General features: G+C 40.4%; 1 protein-coding gene across 5 annotated transcripts in view; it reads right to left on the reverse strand.

Moving 5' to 3' along the window:
* The window catches only part of slc6a9 (solute carrier family 6 member 9), a 91,251-nt gene that overhangs the window by 14,141 nt on the left and 54,490 nt on the right, over window positions 1–22,620 (reverse strand). For all 5 annotated transcript variants that reach the window (XM_050075126.1, XM_050075127.1, XM_050075125.1 and 2 more), the window contains 6 exons: window positions 10,416–10,572; window positions 6,117–6,248; window positions 3,631–3,907; window positions 1,368–1,500; window positions 984–1,118; window positions 781–884 (listed from right to left, as the gene is read on the reverse strand). In XM_050075126.1, the coding sequence (XP_049931083.1) occupies window positions 781–884; window positions 984–1,118; window positions 1,368–1,500; window positions 3,631–3,907; window positions 6,117–6,248; window positions 10,416–10,572 (938 nt within the window). The remainder of the gene's footprint in view (window positions 1–780; window positions 885–983; window positions 1,119–1,367; window positions 1,501–3,630; window positions 3,908–6,116; window positions 6,249–10,415; window positions 10,573–22,620) is intronic.

The following is a 22,620-nucleotide window of genomic DNA, read 5'->3' on the forward strand; positions in this document are numbered from 1 at the left end:
AACAAACAAATATAGCATTTTAATTAGTGAGCTTCAGGGGTACTGCTAGGCAGATTTGGTCAGTGACAGAGGCAGGCTAGCTGTCTTGATGCTAAGCTAAGATAAGTTAACTGTATTCTGGCTCCAGTTACATATTTGCTATATACAGATAGGACCGTGTTATCAATCTTTTCATGTAATTCTCAGCAAGAAAGCAAATAAGTGTATATAGCCCTTTTTAGATAGGAATTGTGCAAATTTGCAGGAAAGCCCAATCAGTCTTTTTTCAGCATTGGCAGTATAAAAACAAAATCGGGGAGTGCGGCAAAATGCCGCCCACCTACTTCTGTTTATACAGAATGCACTTTTTTCGGGGGAATGGGGGGCGTGAGCAAGTAACAAAACGTGTAGCTCAGCGTGTGATGTAAACAGTGACGTGGGAGGGAAGCCACAGCTAGTCAGGCTGCGATAGTCAGGCGGCAATTCTCTCGTAAATCAGCCCCGTCATCTGACGGTTAATGGCCTCTTCGTTTGCAAGGGCAAGGAGGACGCGCAATTCCTTGTCTCCTCAGTTGCTCATCTTTACAGTGTCTGTCAGGTTTGAGTTTCCCTCTTGCTACTAGCTGCTCATTCCTGCTATCAGCTGTTTTCTGTTTATCCACCGCCAGTGGCTCGCACGTGTGGCGTCATCAACAGCCCCTCCCGTTTCAGAATCTGTGTATCCCTGGTGTATATCCTAAAATGGTGAATTATTCCTTTAGTGTAGTTTGTTTTTGTTCATCCATATTCTGGAGTACCAACCTGAAACAGTTGTTGTGGAACTTGTTATAGGAAGCCATGGTAATAAGACCACCCCATGCACAGCCCAGAGAGTAGAAAATCTGGGACGCTGCATCTCCCCACACCTACAAAAACAAAACCACACACAGTGAGAGGTAGTGAAAAGGAAATTTCTATCTCTAGTTCATCTCTTCATCTGTCTGTTTATGTGTTAAAGTGAATACCTTTGCATCAAGGACCTTCTGCCACTGTGGAGTCAGGTAGTACTTGATGCCGTTGATGGCTCCATCCAGGGTGATGCCACGGATGAACAGGATGGTCAAAACAACATAGGGGAATGTGGCTGTGAAGTACACCACCTACACACACACACATGCACACGCAGATAGTCAGATGATGTGACGATCAGTTGGAAGTAGTAATTTTCTTTAGCAAAGTGACAAGAGTCAAGAATGCCTGTGTGCATGAAAAGTGTGATGTTAGTAGAAATACTGAAGATACGGTTTGAATATTAGGTTGGTTTCTGCATATGGTCAAGCCTCTATGTCTTTGAGTGTGATTACGCATGTGTGTGCGTGTGTGTATTTGTGTGTTTGAGTGAAGCTGACCTTTCCAGAGGATTTAACGCCCCTGATGAGACAGAGGAAGACGACAAACCAAGACACAGCGAGGCAGCCCAGAATAGGAAGACGGACCTCTCCAAAGTTCCCAATATCATCAGAGATGTTCAACACGTAGTGTCTGAGACAGAGACAGAGACAGACACGAGGAGGTAGAGAAAGTTTCAGATGTTAAACTATCTGACATTTACAGGTCTTTGAAATTAAGACTTAAGGTCTTGCTTTTCTTTTTAAAGAGGAATAATTTTCTAATTTTTAGCAAACACTGAAAAGGCAACATCAGCCTTTAACGACACCACTAAGCATCTTCTGTCATGAACAAACACAAGATGCTATACATTATGAGACGCCTTTAAACCATGGACTTGTCAATAATGGGAATGTGTTTGACTTTTAAGTGATATTTGTCTCGTCTAAGGGCCACGCAAGTGATACTTATAGGCATGACCAAAGACATCCACAAGGTAATATTTTTCTGTGAAATATCATTGCTTACTGACTTTTTGGTGGTCTGCACTGCTTTATACTTACTAGTAATTAAATGTAGAATCAATGAGTTTGTGGCTAATTAAAATTCCATAAATGGGACGCAGACAGTGACAACATATAACAAAAATGAGGCCCTAGATTTCCCAAACATTGTTGCTCTGAAACACAATTTAATGGTGTTATTTAGAATGGAAATTCTAATTTACTTCATAATTATACAACCTACTCATCTTCTCATCTGCCTGATGAATGATTGCAGTATTGTCAGTATAAACAGAGACAGAAAGATGAAAAAGTGCCTAAACAATGTGGCTAATTATCATAGATTTTGTAATTTTATAGTGCCTTAGGGGTTTGCTGTAATCGGGATTAGAGTTACTTACATGAACATCCAAACTTTAATGGCCTCTGTGGTATAAATGGTCTAAAACAGTTATGTCAAGCCTGCCAATGAAAAGTGAGGTATAGTCTGTGTTATATGCCACACACAGGCCAGCGAATAATCTGTTAGCAAGGATTAGCCAAATAAACATCCCTCTTAACAGTGCTTGCTCACCCGGACAGGATTTTACCAAAGAAAAACATTGTGCTCACATTCTGCGTTTGTTCACATGTGCTTTAGGAGAGCAGTGAGATGATATTGGTGTCGTCCTGACCTTGAAATGCACTTTGCCCATCCTTTTGCTGTTTTCATGCACAATAAAAGGTACAAAGTTGGATGGACAGGTGCAATAAGATATAACAGCATGAGGCAAAGTAATGGTACTTTGGTGAAGAATGGCTCTCTGACATTGAGAATACGAATGTGCAGCAACTGACAAATAATACTGAATGAAACCCTTTTAATTCAACACTCTGCAACTTGTATACACCTCTACATAAATAATACACGCTTAATGCAAATTAAATGGGCATTTTAAATACGTTTTATATCTGAATTGCAGAGCCATTATTCATGATGATACACTGGGGACCTTGATCGAGTCATGTGCGACCAATACCATGCTGCTGTAAAAAGACCACAGAAACGTATGAGCTTTTGGCACATTCAATTGGTTGGTTATACAGCTGCTCTGTACTCGTCTAGTTTGGGTGAAACAACCTGAGACAGAGTGAATGAAACAATTAAAATTGTCTCATTCCTATCCTCTCCCTCTCTGTCTCTCTGTCCCATCCCATCCAGTTGTGTAATGTGACTTAGATGATAATCGATCACCACAACCCACTGATTTATATTTCACTTCACTAAAGCCTGTTTTTACACAGTGCAGCTGCACCCACTGTATATGAACATGAATAGCAGGTGCACTCGGATACACCCTCATTGACCTTCTACACACGACCCAGCAGCTCATTTGTTAAATGCTTTGTGGTTGAACCAATAAAATACAGCTGTGCCAAAAAACTGGACAATATGGGAGACCATTTTCATGTCACTTTCCAGTAAAATCTAGTCCAAATATTTGTATGCTTTCTGCAAATAGGAGGCATGTTTGTAGCAAGCTTATCTTACAGGTGCAAGTCAATTTTGACCTCAAGTATGATAGGCCTGAGTCCAAAGACGTCACTTGCATAACTCGGCAAAACTAAACTGAACTATCATACGAATTGTTGCCCCACTAAAACTACGATAAAGATATTCTTTTGACCATATGGCTGCATGTTAGGTTTGTTGAATACTGAAAAGAATCTTGCACAATGCAGATCACCAGTGCTCATTTTACTAATAAATAAATATTGCTGCTGGACTCCAGAGACTTACTTCCAGTACTCCTCACTGGGGCTGGTCCTCTTGGTGCGATTGACTACCTCTGACACCCCTGCTACCAGGTTTGTGGTAGCATTAGCCAGGCTGGCGTTGAACCGTTGGCTGCCGCCCACCACCCCGCTGCAGTCTGGCGTGTTCCAGGGGTTGTTGCAGTAGGTCCATGGCAGCAAGTTTGTCATGGACATGAAAAAGTAGTAGAAGGCGATGCAAATGACCACGTTGTAATAGATCCCAATGTAGGTGGACACCACCATCATGCCGTAGCCCACACCTGAAGGGAGAAGAAGACAGAATGGGAGAACATTAGAATTTGAATGTGAAGCAAATGACAGCCTTGCACAAGATGAGTCACCATCATGCTGGAGGCTGCATCCTTACGATAGCAGTACGGAGCTACTTTCTGTTATGAACACAGAACCTTTATTATGGTTGATACATCATAGGTGCATCCACAGTAGTTAAAGTTTTAGTTTCTTCACTTTAAAAACAACAAGCTGCTGAATATGGATCTTTAATAATGAATTCAACTTTTTTCAATTCAAAATTAAACTTTTTTTATCATGCACTGAATCCTTAGATAACAACAACTCTTAAAGTTGAGTGATAGTTAAAACTGTGATCTTCCTGTGTTGAGATACTGAAACCAAGGGCGACCAACTCTCACACACTGACCGCAAGACTCACACAATTAGTAATTTTTACACACTCTCATGCCACATGCCCATTTTCTAATGCAGTGACAAACCGTGTAACTGTAAACATGGGCTGCCCTGGATACCTTCATGCGCACATACTGTTTAGAGTATACAGCTGACAAAGCTGACACTTATCAAACATGTGTTAAGTGCTGCCTGATGTTTCAGATGTCCATCCTGTCTGTCATTGGAATCAGCAGCTTTCAGTAATTTCTCTGCACAGAGAATTTGTTTTAATCTCTTCCACACGTCAATGGTTAGTTGATGCTCTGTGCACACAAAAGGACACTGCAGGCTCTGTTTTTGTGAAACTAGCGGCATGGCCAGATCACAGTCAGGTGCGCTCTACTAAGTGCATCGGGAGTGTGCCAAATGAACTTTTGGTATTTTCTTGGCAAGGCTCCCTTGCTGCACCTGTGGTGCACCTGGGCACAAGGTGGGATCAGAAGGAACAGTCCTAAAGAAGTTATAAGCAGAGTGAGAAGTTTTAAGTGATTTACAATTTTTGTGAACTTTTGTGTGAACTGTTTTTAATGTGTTGATGTGCAAAAAAACATTGTAATATTATTATTTAGGACTAGAATTATCGCTTTGCACTTCTATGCCTCCACGAACCAGTCAAGTTGCAGTTGGAGTTTACATCCATGTCTGTGAAAAGATGGATGCATCACAAACATCTTACCCCAGACAGGACAGAAGATCTAAACAATGTACACAGTTTCAAAGAGGGCATCCAAGATTAGTGTCATCAGTTCAGTATCTGACCAAATGTCTCCACTTCTGTTCCCGAGATATGACGTTGAGTAACAGCCAGGAAAGTGTTTTTTGCAAAACATTATGATATTAGAGTGAAGTTGGCCTTTGACCTTTTGGATAAAAAATGAGATCACTTCATCACTATATCCTACTAGGCATTTGTGTGAAGTTTTTGCATAACAATGTGCAGATTCTTCAGTTATGGCTATTGACATGTTTTGTGATGTCACAGTGACCTTGACCTTCAACCACCAAATTCAGTTCATGGTTGAGACCAAGTGGACATGTGTACCAAATTTGAGTAAACTCCCTTAAGGCTTTCTTGAGATATTGTGTTTAAGAGAATGAGATGGATGCAGGGTCATAGTGACCTTGACCTATGATCACCTAAATCTAATCAGTTCATCTGAGTCCACGTGGACGTTTGTGCCAAATGTGAAGAAATTCCTTAGGGCATTCTTGACATATTGCGTTGACAAGAATGGGACGTACGTACGTATATACCTAAGGACAACCTGAAAACGTGTGATGTGAACTTAAGCAAGCAGTGATCTGGGATTTATTGACAACAGTCTGATGCTGGTTGCCCAAAATGTAACTTGTGGATCTGCCATGTGTAATTGTGGCTAGACAGTGCTCAACATCACTCCAGTTAGAGACTGCAAATGAGGCAGACACCTCCTGCAGATGGCTGTAAAGAGAGTGACTGTCATGACAGACAGAGCTTTATTGGCACTAATGCCATGACAGCTGGTTGAAAAATCATCATTATCATGTTGAAAAAAATATGTCACAAAAGGCCTTTTCATAAAATGCACTGACTTCACAGACACTGAATCTCATTCCAAAATAAACTGAAAAGCTGGCAGCCCTGTCACAACAACCCACACAAACAGACACCTAACCCCAACACTAACCCATGACCGCAGATAAGAGGCTCCAACATGTATTTTCAAGCAAAAAATGTTTTTTTGCCCCCAAAATTGATGTTTGCATGTGATTTATGTACACAAACACATTGACACTAACCTTTGAACATAGGGCTGATCTTCCATACTCCCAAACACCCCAGGCTGGCGAACTGACCGAAGGACAGCTCGAGGAAGAAGAGAGGAATGCCGCAGAACACCAGCATAATGAAGTATGGTAACATGAAGGCACCTGAAAGGGGAGAGGCATAAGACAAGCACTCAGTCACTGTCTTGGTCGATGTTTAACTGGAAGTTGCATATGAACAGCATGAGGACATAAACTGGGCCATATAAAAGGAAAGAAAATAATATTCTAATGTCTAATTTGTGTATGTTTAGGACTTTATTACTGTTGATGTGATGACACTTTTGTGTTTTTCCAGACAGTAGCATAGAAGCCTAGTAGGCAAACATGTCCTGGACTGTAGTCTGTCAAAAACAATGATCAATGTACAGCTAGATAAGTGTTAAAAAGTTGTGGAATGTTGAAGGACCTGATTCATAGGTACTACCAGACAAAATAAATCAGACAAATTATGCAATCAATGTTATGTATTTACAGTGTGTTGACATTTTTCTTTACAATTAACACTTGAAAAGATGAAGGCATTGGAAAATGACAAGGTAATACAAAATGTAAACCATATGTTGGTGTTTTAATTTTTACCTCTTTACTTGAGAATTCATTAAACTTATTTTTTACTTTCTACAAAATGAACCGAAACACTGATAACGAGGAAGATCTTAGGAGAATAAATATGAAACAAAATTTAAATCATACTCTCTAAACTAAAAAGAAATCAGGTTTGAAATGAAATCAAACACCATTACTATGCTTGTTTACCATATTTAGTCGATGACAATCTATATTAGAAACCATAAAGTGCGTCTTTGGATGGATGGGAAAAACAACACTGGATGGAAATGCTATGACTCTTCAGCCACATATACTGATTGGTTTGTTTTACACTCAAACTAACTGCTCCCAAATTTAAACCATCCACTGGACTGATAACAAATAAAAAATCACAAAACTAAAAAGATATTAAGCACAAAGAAAACATTTAAAAATGATATCCATGCATTCTGCTTCCCAAAAAGGCAAAACATTTAAGAGAAACTTCCGGGGCATCGGTAGCGTAGTGGATAGTGCCAGTGCCCCATGTACAGAGGCATTGCCTCACTTCAGCGGTCGCGGGTTCGAGTCTGGCCTGTGACCCTTTGCTGCGTGTCAGTCCCCGCTCTCTTTCTCTGTCTCCCCATTTCACACACTGTCCTATCCATTAAAGGCAAAAGCCCAGAAAAATAATCAAAAAAAAAAAAAAGAGAGAAACTTCCACACGGCACATTTCAAACACACGTGAAGTGACAAACTGGCAGTTGCAATAACTAACTTGCAGAAGTTTAAATTTAATGATACTTCAGTAAATAGATGTTAATCAGATTATGGTCCACAGAAAGACATGGCTGGGAATGACAAAGTAATCTGGAAAGATATCTCTGACTACAACATGCATAGGTAAAATCACATGGCGAGACAATTACACCACATTATCATCAAAAACATGGGTGCATTAGAAATGTGCAATGTGGAATGGTATAGAACTACAGAAAAATGCCGCAATACTTCCCAACAGTAATGTCATATATTACATAAATTAGATGTCTCATGTGATGGAAACAAATATAAAAAACCTGAAGAATTTGAATATTACAATCAGTTAAAGCCAAAGAAAAGAACATAAAAAAGGAAACATGAACCTCATCTGTCACAACAACCTCCCCTGGGTGAGCAGAGAGGTCACTGCATGTGCAGCTGAGGCTGTTCAGTGGTACAGCAACTCTCTGGTGGTTCAGACTGGACCAGAAACCAGACAGTCATCTATAGGGACTGTGTGTGTGTGTGTGTGTGTGTGTGTGTGTGTGTGTGTGTGTGTGTGTGTGTGTGTGTGTGTGCGCGTNTGTGTGTGTGTGTGTGTGTGTGTGTGTGTGTGTGTGTGTGTGTGTGTGTGTGTGTGTGTGTGTGTGTGCGCGCGCTTTCGTATGAGTGTCCATATGCGAACTGGGTCGGTGCAACCAGCTGATACTGTATAATACCAAAACCTTATCGCTCTGTGCGAGTTGCTGTTAAAGCTCAGCTTTTGTGTCCGCGCTGCACTATTTGCAGCTGTGTGTGAGCTAATGCATGACCTACATATGCTGAATCCTTGTGCGAGAATGCAGGTCTTCTACATGCATAACACTAATCCAAATATTTGCAATGTAAACATATGAAGTGAAGTGGGACAGATGCCAAGGAAAGGCCTGAGGCACTGAGTTATAGGACGTTGACCAAACTCACTCCCTTTCACTATACTTTTGTACTATTCTAGTTAATTTTCTGGCACTATTTTGAACACATTTTAGTGTATTTAATCAAGGGATTTGATGATGCATTTGACTAGAGGGCAGAGGACTTCAAGGGCTTGAATATAGTCTGTCTCATCATGTTCTTATGCATTAAATACAGTGGCTGCGTAGCAAAAGTAGCACGTCAGCGGAAGCAGCTGGATTCATTCCACGCACTCAGACACATTTTGACAGCATTCACACCCCAATAAACAATAATGTAGTTAAGCAAAAATAGACTCAATGCTTGAAAAGATGGTTTGGATTGAAGTAGCGGTCAGTGGTGTGGTGGGAGCTGATGAGATAGGTGAACTATTAGGTAGATGAGTGGGTTATCAAGGAGGAAGTGGGAACTCTCTGTTATATATTCCAATGGCTCTATGGCTTATAGGTGGGTATACTGTAAACAGCCAGAAAAGAGGTGGGTTTACCCAGTATACCACTGCCTCCACCTCTGTGGCCATAAAATAAACTTTTCATCTTTCTAGCTTGGCTTTTACTGAAGGTGCCTTGTCAGTTGTTGTCTTAATTTCTACATCTTATCTTTGGTCTTTTCTATTTCTTTCTGTGCTGTTTCAGTTTCGGTCCATGAAGCACTTTGGGCAGCATAATTGCTATAACTCCATAAGTGCTATATTAATAAAGATGGACTCTGTCATGCGGCTGGTGAAGACAGCTGCATAAATCAAATAGATATGAAATGGGGCGGCAGTAGCTCAGTCCATAGGGACTTGGGTTGGGAACCGGAGGGTCGCCTGTTCAAGTCCCCGTCCGGACCAAAAATGTGGAGCGTGGACTGGTAGCTGGAGAGGTGCCAGTTCACCTCCTGGGCACTGCCGAGGTGCCCCTGAGCAAGGCACCGAACCCCCCAACTGCTCGGAGCGCCTGTCATGGGCAGCCCACTCTGACATCTCTCCATTTAGTGCATGTATAGGTCCAGTTTGTGCATGTGTGTGTTCGGACCTGTGTGTAATTGACAACAGAGTGTAAAATTGAATTTCCCCTCGGGGATTAATAAAGTATATAAAAAAAAAAAAAATGATCCAACTGTGGCAGTGCCCTATTATGGAACATAGCTGGCATATCTGACCTGTTCAATGATGTGAACTTGAAGACTTTTTATTACATTTCACAAAAATACACAATATACCTCAAGTTACAATTTACTATGTTAATGACAATAGACTTAGTGACCAAATAAAATCAGTCATTCTTTCATTCTAAACTGTATGAATATAACTAACACATGTATTTCTTCTGTGTGCAGTTGAGTTCAGTTTACAAAATGTAGACAGTCAAGTTTGAATCCAATGTTTTCGCCCTTAAACTGTAACTTCCGTTACAGCCTCCGCTGCTAACAAGACTTGCAGTTTACATAGTCGTTGATTGCTTTTCACAGCACAGTTCCCTAGCAACCGTTTACAAGTCTTTACTAGCTGAGACATTAATTAGATTCTAGCATAACTCACACAAACTCAGTAATGGTTTTATAAATAGCCGCTGCAGCCCAGTAGTTGTGTGCCTTTTTCCTTTATATTCTACCTGTGCACTGTTTAGGCTTGTTTTGACACACTAGTTCTTGTGAGAGCCGCTGGGAGTCAACCATATGCACCAAAACACTACATTTGAGTCTGTGGTCAGGTCAATAATATTCCTTTAAGGAGCTTTAAAATTTTTACTTACAGATAGTCTTAAATAGGTTAGATAGGTTTTAAATATGCAAGTGCTGACATCATCATTTCACTGCACGGTCGGGTTAATTCTTTCAGTATTCAACTTCATCATCACCTCAGAGAACTCTTTGTTCAAGGCAAGTGCATATATTAAAATGTGCGTATTATGTAATGTCTGTTTTTAAATATACTTAAAGTACTGTACTTAAATTGTACTCTAACACATTTATGTGGCGTCCCATTGGCCAGCAGTAATAAAGTCATTCAGTCAACCACTATTACACTGAAAAGCATACCTCCTCCATTTCTGTAGCATAGGTAAGGAAACCTCCAGACATTGCCCAAGCCCACAGCATAGCCCACGCTGGTGAGGACAAACTCAATCTGGTTGCCCCAGTTCCCTCTCCGAGAGTTTTCATCCTTCTTCACTGGTTCGCCTGGAACTGCTCCATTCTACAACAAAGACGGGGAGAGAGACAGAGGTGACTTCAGGTGGCAGGGAGGCAAATGTGTTTCTGAGATAGTGCCGCTGCAGCGGGTCCAACAAGTGCACGTTAAAACACAGAGAAGTTGCGAGAGAGAAGAGCATCCAGAGAGGCCTTATTTGCCCTATTTGTCCAAATGGGTGTGTATTAAGTATTTTTTCATCATTACTATGCAACAATGGTAAATAATAAACACCTTTGGGGTGCATGTTGAGTTGAATTATTCATGTGCCGCTCTCAAACTCACAGTTATAGGATATTTTCTGTTACATACTATCTCTTCTACTCCAAAGTCTGGCATAAGGTGGACGCGCTGGAGCAGACAGTATGTAAAGTGAAATCAGTGCCTTAAGAACAGCCGATAAGCATTTGGTCTTGTCGTCCTGATTTTGAGCTTCTCCTCTCCTCTCCTCCCTCCCTCCCTCCCTCCCTCCATCACTCCATCTGCTGGCATCAGATGGTCCCTCTCTCCTGACCTCCTTCCTAACCTCAGCTGTGTCTGTCTGTCTGTCTGTCTGTCTGTCTGTGTTTTTGTGGGCACACATGAAGACACTCGTGCTCTTGCAGAAATATAAATACTGCTAATATGAATATGCTCCTTTTGTAGAAGGTACTTAGAGAAAAAAGTAGAGATGGATCACTTGACGGGTCAATCATAAAAAAAATGAAATTATGTTTTGATCTTGTTGTTTTACATGAGTTTGCTTCCATCACTTTGTGAAATGATCCGACTGTGGCATCAGTGAACTTAAATGGAAGAGGATTAAACAAATAAGAAGGTATTCATGTGGAGTTAATCATACAGCTCTCCAAGGGCTAAAGCTCTACTCAATTTTCAAGGAGGTGGTTATGCTGCATAAAAAACAGAAAAATAGTTTGAAATTTTTTTGTCAAAGCCAAATGTAAGGGCATGTATGCCTGTCAAACAAAGATTTGGCCCTGAATCATACATTACATCTTCTTTATATAGAAGCTGACAATCTTTAGTTGCACAGTATTCTTCCTCAAGCTACTGAAGTTGGTTGATTCAGAAATATTCATATTGTGTGAGTTGTTTTATTGGCTGTAGTTGAAAGTGAGTCTAATGTTCTTTTGTAGTGTGCAAACTGTCATGATTTACGATTCATTTTTCCATGATATTGTTTGACAAACAGCGAAACATTGTGGAGTGCAGATACTTGAAAAAATTGGGTGTTCATTTAGTTGTATGGGTTTCAAGTTTGCAAGCTTTGCGTAAAAAGCCTTAACAAAAAGGCAACATGGGTTATTAAACTAGCATTTATTCAAGTATTATATAAGAAATGTTTTTGTCAGAGATGTATGAATGAAATTGGAGACAATGAAGCTCTGAGAATCTGATTGTGAAAGTTGTTTTAGTTTTATTTTTGGACTTTTTTATGTGTGAAAATGTAGGCGCAGCAGTCTGGTTCTGGCATATGTGAACTGATGGCCGGTTTATGTGAGCTCGGCACAGTTGCATGCATGGCACAATAATAAAAACACCATTCACTCATTCATGCTGCCTGTGTTATCTGTATATAGCAGAACCTGATTTCAGAGACTCAGTGAATGAACAGCCTGACAAAAACGTGAATATCGGTCATAAAAAACTCTTCTTTTTGCAGCTTATAGTTCGTTTTGGTGTCAGAAATTATTCTAAATCACAAATTCTATGTCATTAGGTAATACCCTTCATGTCTACAGACTTAGCCATAAACACAGAATGGCGTGCTTTGTCAGCTATGCCGAGTTAAAGTATTACAGTTTAACAGCCCATAATGAGGTTTGTTGGCTGTATTTGTGAACAAGATGTTGCAGTAGAGTTTATATAAAAGCAACAAAGTGACATTTATGTTTTGTCCTAATTCTATAACTGCTGCAGGACACCAAGTCCTGGGGATAGCATGATGCTCAGAAACACACACACACGCACACACGCACACACGCACACACGCGCACGTGCGCACACACACACACACACACACACAGACACACACACACCTCCCAGATGAACGTACTGCATCCCACACAGAGCAAGATCTTGTTCATCAGCAAAAAATGTCAACAGAAACAACCACAACAACTAAAAACAACCTCCACATTTTGCCCCCATGGTGCTGTAGTTCAACTTTGAGGGAGAGCCAAGCGTGACTAATGAGACAGAGAAAAATATCGCACAGCAAAACAGCAACAACCACATAAAACAAACAGGCGCCATATTTTCCCCAAAGCTCCGTAGTTTGTCTTTGAGTCTGGCTGTGCTTGCATGTCAGGAGGGCAAAACAAAGAGCGTTTTTCCAGCATCCTTGACCTTTCTTTGTGCAGGAGTGGAGGCTGCAGGTGGGACAGACAGGAAGATCAGCAAACACAAGTGTTGTTGGTGAAGAGATGCTCAGAGTGAAGCCGCGGTCACAGCAGTGTGTGAGGAGAAACCCCCAGCAGTGAGTCCGCGGGTCGCACATTACGACGTCTCCGTCTGGAGTTGACTTTGGAAGGAAAAGGAGCGTCAGAGACACAGAGACAGGGCGCAGCTGTGTGTGTTCTCGGTGCACCCGGCACTCAGCTGTACATCTTGTACATCTGACTTCCCTATCAGCAACCAGGTGTGTGCCTTCAGAAAATACACACATAAGCACACAGGTTGACAGCTTGGCTCAGGTCTACACCGTAACACACAGAAAGGAGAGAAAACACTGGGAATAGCAATGACCCCTGAATCTTTGGTGTACACTCTCTAAAACTCAACCTGACATATTCAATACAGGCACACAGTGTCAACTAGTTTAAATTCAGAGGTAAAGTGAGTGGGTTCAATAGAAGTAGAGGACATGTGCAAAGGATGTTCTTTAAAAGAAAAACCAGGCGCTGTGCTGGTGCAGTGTACCTAATTCATTGCTATATTTAGTATTACAAAATGCATGTATTCAGCCTCATTACTGATTAATTCATCATTATTCACCATAAATTACAGCCCTTCCAACTTCAACTAGATTGAGTTGAACCCTTCCTAACTGCTGCCATTGGCATTAAAATAAAGATTTGATGAGGTGGTCTATACTCTGATGCTTACTTGACACACATTGAGTCAGTTACCATAAAGTGTTCATGGAAGAAGTGCAACATAAAAAGACAATTCAAGCATTTTTGACAATAAGAAAGTACAACACTACAATGCCACCTTAAAACATAAACCAAAACTGTAAAAATAATTACTACAGAGGGATATAATTGACATAATGTTGATAATATTATTATCATGGCGATGTTGTGGAGTTTTACGTTCTTACTGTCTAGATGTTACAGATTGGTCCAGACAGTATATGGAGGTCTAGATACTGACCTGCTTAAGCAGATCAAGTACTGACCAGATTTGACCAGAAAACTGACTGATCATTTCAGTATTTTTGGGGCATATTAAGCACTTAGTAAAGACAGTGGACAGAGATAACACAAAGGTCCCTGGTGGGACTTGAACCAGCGTTGTTATAGCCCATGATCGGCACCCCATTTTAGTCATTTTTTAAGCAAAATAGCAAAAAGCATTTGGTTGTTGCAACTTCTCAACTTTGAGGTTTGATATATTACATCAGTTTTGGACAGTTGGTCAAATAAAACAAGCAATTTAAAACATCACTTGATGAAAATGATTGATTGACTCATTGAGAGAACAACTGTCAGATTAATTGATAAAGAAAATTATCATCAATTGCAGCCCTATTATAATGTATTATATTAAGTCATAGCAGGAAGATTAAGGTTCTTTTTGGTAGCACAGAAATCCTTTTTACATTATATTGCTTTATGTATCACTATATGCCTGGTATTGGGTAGGTACTCACACTGTTATTGCAAGTATCAGAATTGTTATCCTGAGAGTAGAAGTCAGGTCGTTGCATAAAATACACCCCATAAGCCAGATACAATTGTAAAGAAATACACCAAATAACATATAGCACATGAAGTGCCAAATCTTAAAATCCACCCTTAAGCCAAAACACCTTCAAAAAAATCAAAGCTGCACATACATAACTATTTCTCAATCAACAGCACCACAGCTATCACACATCACATCTTTTGTAACTTGAAGAGCTCTTGTTGTGATATTACTGTTGATCCATCATCCAGCTACGGGAAAAATGAAGCACGAGTTTACACATTCTCTGAAGGTTGTAGACTGTGTTGGGTTATATTTATATTCTTGTGGGAAACTAAGTTAAGTAGAAGTGGTCAAACAGACTAAGACCAACACATTCACAGTACTTGAGCATCACAGATCAAAGATATTAAAAAGGTGCATCAGAGGGTTCAGGTTTGATCTTAAATCCACTGAAGATCAACAGGATCCAGTTAATATCATAGTGGTATCAAACACCATATATTGGCTGAACCCTCAGGGCAAAAGTTGAAGTTTGTGTTTCCCATGACATCTCTCTCTCCCTTCACTGGCCCCGATGTCTGCCTCTCTCCACCCAGGTGTTGTAGCCTGTGGTGTTGGCTCCCGGGAGCCCCCTGGTCAGTCAGACAGACAGACAGACACTCCTCTTTCCATGTCCCTCCATCCCTTCATTTCTATGTCACACGCTTCTCTGGGACCATCTGGGCTTTATATAAGATCACACATGCCCCCTCTGTCTCTCCTTCGGTTTAGTTTGCAACTTTTTTCTCTTTCCAGGGTCTCTTTCGAGTCACAGAGCTGACTTCGCTGTTGCTGCTTTAGGTCAATGATTAAATTAACTAAAGAAGCAGCCTATTCCACATATTCTGAGCGAGAAATGTTGATTTTGGTTACTGATACTGATGCATATTTTTATGTATAGGATGCCAGCAAGCTGTTTGTTTTGATTAGTGAAACGTGTGAAGGTGATTGAGAGGAAATGACCTAATGTTGCAAATTGCTGCTTCCTGACTTGTCAAAAAAAAACAAAAAAACACCCAAAACAATCAGCAGGTTGAGTTAAGAACAGGGACATCATGCTAAACCCAGAACGATGCTAACAGAAAAGTTGCCACATAACTACAGCAAACATGACATTGCTGCAGTTAAGTTGTTGTAAGATGATGTACTGAAACAGTAACTGTTATATCTGCATATTTGTCTGACCAAACTGTCCTCTGCTCCTTGCAACTGCTACTGTTGACAAAAAATGTTAGTCACTGCTGATTTTTGGGGAAAACTAGGCACTCTCAAACAAACAGAATACAGCTATTAAGACAAAAATGTCAGACTAATGTCAGAGTAATTAAGTGAAACCAAATAAGAATTCCGGTCAGGCACGGACATACTGATCATGCAAATGCATGCTTGGCAGTGAAGAGCTGATTAATTTAGTACAAACTTCCAGGTTTCCAGAGACATAAAATCTTAAACAGCTTGTGTGGTTAAGGTATGCTTCAAACCACATAAGAGCCTGCTGCCTGGGGTTGTCTTAAAGTCAGTGATTCTGTTTGCAATATTCTAATCTGCATGTCCATATCGAAATCATTAGACCTAGTTTTAACTGAAGAATCGCACTGCTATTGGAGCTCTGCCAACTTTGTGACAAACACACTGCATTTTCTATAAAAGTTCTTCATAATTAAAGCAACCAGCTGGTTTGCCAGAGACAAGCTTTTAATGTGAAGCAGCAATAGCAAAAAAAGGTTCAGTCTGCATTATTGGCAACTTTACGTGGTGACAAAGCTGAAAGCAGTCAAGGGCTGGGTATCAGTACTTAATACTTTTAAGGTATCACTGAAATGACCTAGTACCAAGTAGTATCAAACTTCTCCAGTCAAACTACGCCTGCATTCGATCTTTCCTGTACCTTTCCCTGTTAGTATGGTTTTAGTATCATCTTAAGCATTCTTTGATTTAATGTGACATGTGATTGGCCCACTATAACAACAACCACAACCCATACAGTCTGTGGTGTGGTGAAGTCGAGCGCAGTGTATTTGAGGGAGTTGGCAGTTCAGCATGCCAAGATGCCACCAAAACGCTGGAAAGGATGGCTATATTATATGCCCCTGACTAAATGCTTCCATTCGCATGATGGGTATTGTATGAAGTAATAAAAAAGGTATCAAATGAAGTACTTTATTAATACGCTATCAGTTTACGGGTACTGGTCATAGTTCTTAAAATGATACCCAGCCTGATATCTTAAAGTACAGACAGGAATACAGGAGCTAAACTAAACCCCAGCCGCAGAGATTCACAATTGAGACCAACAGTATGTCAAACAGCTGTTGGCAAATTACAGAAGTCTTTCTGCTAAGCTGACCTGGAAAAGACTGCCAGCTCAGTGCCTCAAAATGTGAATGCACAGAAAAACGCTGATCTGTTAGTGCAGGCTCAGAGTGGAGGTGACATAAGGTAGGATCAGTGCGATTTACCTCAAACCGCGTCGCTCTACAAAGGCCTGCAGGTGTAATGTGATGAGAATTAATGCTCACCTGTTTGTAGATTGGGAGGATAAATGTATAACTATTCAAAAACTAATGTTGGGTTTTCCTTAAGCTATGTTCTCAAACTGCTCAGATGGAGCTGCTCACTGACAACAAACACAGACTCCAGTCATCACTGTGGAAATGTATGAATGTGAGACAGAGCATTGCTGATGGAAAGCAAGATAAGGAAAAGTAAAAATGTGCTTCAATTAAAACTGTTAAATGAGTATCACTACATCTACTGAGCACTTTTATAGCACACAACAGGCAGTAACACTTTGATAAGCACTATTAGAATGTATTAAGCATCACAACCTCGTTACTTTTGTCAAATTAAATGATGTCCCAATACATAGTATGTCCAGAGCAGTATACTCGCATGTCCTACCACATCTGGTCGCATTATAGCATGCAAGCCAGCATGCATGTCACATCAACTGAGCTGCAGACAGATGACAGCTCATCGACAGCTGACAGAAGCCGCAAAAATAATCATAAAGATAACCAATAACAACAAAAGGATATACTATAAAAATAACAGTTATAACTTAAAACCTAAAACTACACACATTTAAAAGTAACTACAGCAGAGCTCTCCGGGTTGACTTTGTAGGCTCAGTGTATGGTGTTTTGTTTTTTATTTCCAAGGTAATGTTAAATGATAATTTTAAGACCCCTTGTGGTGGAAACAGCATACTTTTTCTTTTTACTTTAAATTTCGCACTACAACTGTGATGGGCATGTGAGCCCAAAAGGGTCAAAATTCAAGGCAAAGGAGACTGAATGTCCGCATTGCATGCATATTCCAGTAGGAACTTTGTAAGGACAGCTGCAGTAAGCACTAAAAGTAAAAAGAAAAAGTATGCGATTCAGAATGCAGCAGCACTTTCCTCTCCTGTGTTTCCTCTTGATGCTGCTGCCTCTCATCCTCTCTCCTCTCACAGCCCAAAGAGAGCACTTCAGCTTCATAGACAGACTGCATCAAGCTCGCACTCACACACACACCAATGGTGAATGAACACGAAATTCCACACAAGCGTTCACACACATACACAGGACCAATTTGACAGACGCCAGCACGAACCTTTCAAACCCACGTCTCTTGACAGCTGCAGCCATGTCTATAAAAGACACTGTCCACTGGAGTGTGGCAGGAATTACAAACTTCCTTTCAGCTGATGGCAACACACCAACTTTGGATTACCTTCCCATCCTTTCCTCTCCTTTGATGATGATCTTTGAACTTTGGTTAAAATAAAACAAATGTGGTTTGGACAATACAAAAAAGGAATATGTAATCTACGACTTAAAAAAAAAATATATATATATATATAATTTATATTGAAAGTTATATGACAAAGAAATATTTGCATCTCTGGCACACTTCATTAGGTCATCATCTCAGCTTTAATAAAAGTGCGTCACAGCTCATCATACAATTGCAACACCAAGGTACACAGTAGAGAGCAAAGCCCTGCAAAGGCCTGATAATCTCGCCTACAAAATATGATTTGTTAATATCATGCAATTGCTGACTGTGCGTGTCATTTCCTGTCTGAAAGAATTCTATTTAGCGACACCTCCTATAGAGTAATGGCATTTTACTGACAGCTCACTGCTCTTTCCGCCTCTCAGGGGAAGCTGTCTCTTTCTGCACATATGCAAATCCCCTCAGTGTAACTTTGAGTTGCTTTTTTAAGCAAAATATTATATTATTACACATGAATTTGTCAGGTGAAATGTGTCTGAAAGAGTCAAGTAAAGATGAGAAAACAAAAATGATTGCTGGTGTTTTTTTTAGCAAGAAAAACAATGTAAGAAAAGGATTGTATGGTGAGGTAGGAGTGTATTATTTATATACTACTATACCCTATACCACATACTTACCCCCACAGCTCATTTCCACAGTTAATTACCTGGTTATCATTTAACTCATCTGTGATGTCTCTGGGAATACTACTGAATTCACAGCATACACAGGTGTCTACACACACGCACGCATGCACGCACGCACGCACGCACGCACGCGCACACACACACACACACACACACACACACACACACACACACACACGCACACACACACTGAGATTTCTAGCAATGTTCATTAGTGTTTGAACAGAGGTTTCCTGGGAGCGGGTCAAAGGGGTCCAACAGTACTTAGTACTGGGGCAGATACACTGATTATTTTTCACTTTCGTTAACATAACATTGCTAGACAGGGTTTTTGGCCTTGGCAGAAAAAATGCCATACATCCTAAAATCCAGTTGATAGTAAAGTGCAATAGTGACAAACCATAGCCAACTGTAGAAATACGATGACTCGATACCACAATCCACACTCACAGGTACCAGTCATTCTCTGGGGTAACCAACATGTGCTCAAACTTCATGCAGAAAGTAACTTATTTTAATATCCCTCTAACAGTTATGGATATCCTGACATATATAGTGGTTGAGCTTGCAGATTTGCACATAATAGAAGACTGACTGTTGGCCTTGGCGGTGGTCTGTGCTATCTGAGTGCCTTTCTTGTTGTAACTGTGATACATTACATCTACATTATTGTAATCTCCACATTCAAAAGTGGAACCTGCTGATATGTCGCGTCTGACAATGAAAGCTAAAGAAATCAGCCATCTTCTAACATGGCAGCTGCTCAGCTCTGAATATCTGGAGATCCTGATTAAGGTGATGAAGATGTGATGTGACGTAAAATTGCGGGATTCTGACTATTATAACTTAATCACTATCTAGCAACAACGCACCGAGCTGGAAAATTACGAGAGCAGGCATCTAATGCTATGGTTTATTGAACCAACAGACTTATCTCTGTGTCATATTGGTCGTTCATGTCAGCAAAAACATGGAATCACTACTAACTTTTCAAACATTGAAAAGGTACAGATTGACATTTCACTCCTTTAAATAAAATCTTTGGTGGAGCGTACTGGACAGACACTGGTCTACGAGGTAACAGTTCATTTAGAAGTTTGGGAAACTGATAAAATAAATGTGACCTAAGAGCTAACAGCTCTTATTCAGCCCTTGATTGGTTCGATTGGGTGCAGGGAGGTTGCTGTTGCCATAGCATACTCTCAGTAACAACCACTAATATGAACAGAGTTCAGCTACATTTAAAGACAATAAAATTTATGGTCCAGAATTACTAACATACAGGTCTTTGATATCTCTATGCTTCTGTAATCCCAGTCCTGTAGAAAAGAGTCCTACAATAGCTCTACAGCAAACTGAAAAAGAAACATCTACAACTTTAATGTATTGCTGGGAGTTTTATCTGCTGCTTTATTTGAGTGGGTAATTAAACACAATGAAATAAAGAGATAATGTGCATAACTGTTTAGTTTCGTGTTCTCACTCATGCATTCTCGGTCTCTCTTGATCTTAACTCTCATCCCTTTTTCCACTCAGGTAGCTGATTTTTGTGTGATGGTGAGATAAAAGAGACTGTGGGAGAAAGATCACACCTGATCCAAACATGCACCATTTTGGAAAAAACATGTGTACCCTCAAACAAACTTTGTTATGCAATGTGCAATGTGGCACTAATTTATTACGTTTAAAACAGCGTTCGTGAGCTGTGGTTACAAGGTAGGACATGAACTGCTTTTGCCAATATGAAATGAAAACTAATATGTGATGTAGGACTGAGATGGAGCTGGATAGCGTGGGAAGTAGAAAGGCAGATGCATAAAAAATGTCTTGTCAGGACAGACTGAAGACATCTGTCCAAACACTGAGAGGGCGAGGGTCGAATCATTCTGCATCCTTACAGGTCTGTGGCCTTGTTCTAGCTGGTGTCAGGATAAATTGTAGCTCACACCGGGCTTAATTGATCTTATCTTTAACAATCTGCATTTCTGCTTAAAGTAAGAAAATACACATTTATTGATGGTGAAACAACCGAATGTGAGAGATGTGGTGACATTATTAGGTGTCTCGGCTGAAATATAGATGTTGTTTGCTATATTATCTACACACACAACAAAGTTGACCTTTGATGCAGTCAGGGATTCATTTGCATTCACATGAGCGGCTCCAAATGCAGTTCCAGCAATCTGATCTCAACCCACTCCTACTGCATTTTAGGTGCTATCTAAAGCTCTGCCAAAGGTGAAAAGGACATCAGTTTGATGTATGTACTTCTCTTGCATCAGACAATGTCATGAGAGCCTCTTGACAATAAACAACAAACAGTAAAAAAAAAAGTGTGTGAAGAGGAAGTACTGTCTCAAACATGTCAGAGTCAGGAGGTTGTCAATGTACAGAGGAAAAAAAACAAAAAAGACTGCATCCTGAAAGTTAAATCTGTCTGGTATTTTGAGCTTTCTGTGACATTTCTTGTATACTTTTCAAGAGAGATTAGGGTGTATTTAAAAGAGTGGAGGTTTAAAGGGGACCTATTATGCTCATTTTGCCTCTGAGCGAGCAACAGTCGTAGCTGGAGGCACTATGTTTTCGGGTTGGCCATCTGTCTGTCCCATTCTCGTGAACGTGATATCTCAAGAATGCCTTGCGGAAATTTCTTCAGATTTGGCACAAATGTTCACTTAGACTCAGATGAACTGATCAGATCTAGGTGGTCATAGGTCAAGGTCACTGTGACCTTGCATCAGTCTCATTCTCGTGAGCGCGATATCTCCGAACACCTTGAGGGAATTTCCCCAAATTTGGCACAAACGTCAAAGGTCAGCTTCACTGCGATATCATAACATTATGCATAAAACACTTTTCTGGCCCTTACGTCATATCTCAGGAACATCTTGAAACTGTGATGATTGTATGTGCTGCTGGGGGAAGATGTGTGTGAAGCATCCATGTTAGAACAGACACAGATGTAAACTGTAAGAGAAATTTGAGCGGTGTGCGGAGGCATACAACCACCGGGTGGTTATTCTAGTTTCCAGTTCTGTACTTGTATTTTGGGGTTCTACCAGAAGATGTTTACATAATTAACGTTCAAAACGCACTTAATTTTCCTCATGCTGTCTCTCTGCAACTGTATTCACCCTCTGTCTGACACACTCCATTCTCTTTAAGCCCCCCTCCTGAAAAGCCCAGTCTGCTCGATCAGTGTTGCCAAATCTTCTGCATCTGCGCTCTCATCGTCTCTGCACCATCATTGCAGCTGGAGAATAACTGTAACAAAGTATAGCGTGCTGTGAAAATAAACCAATCAAAGCTCCTCAACCAAAATCTTCACAACTGTACATGTACAGCAGGAATCTGACTGAAAAATCCAGTAGAAATTAACAATACGAACAATCAAGATTACATGTCTATCTGATGTTAAAGTGATAGTTCAGGTTTTTGGACATGAAGTTGTGTGAAATGCTGACCATCTGTAGCTCTGAGGTGACGGTGTCACTACTGTCAACGAGCCTCCTGCTCTGAGAAATGGCCCGTAGCTTACCGGAGAAAAAGTAGTTCTGAAGATATACGGGGGACACGTAACCAAAAGGTTTTAAGCTACAAAAAAAGTATGCATGTGTTTTGTTAGACTATTTCAATAATTTTAAAACATCCCCGCATTACGTCAGACCTTGCTATCAATTGGGACTATTTT

This window comes from Epinephelus moara, chromosome 21, assembly GCF_006386435.1.
Source record: "Epinephelus moara isolate mb chromosome 21, YSFRI_EMoa_1.0, whole genome shotgun sequence".
NCBI lineage: Eukaryota > Metazoa > Chordata > Actinopteri > Perciformes > Serranidae > Epinephelus > Epinephelus moara.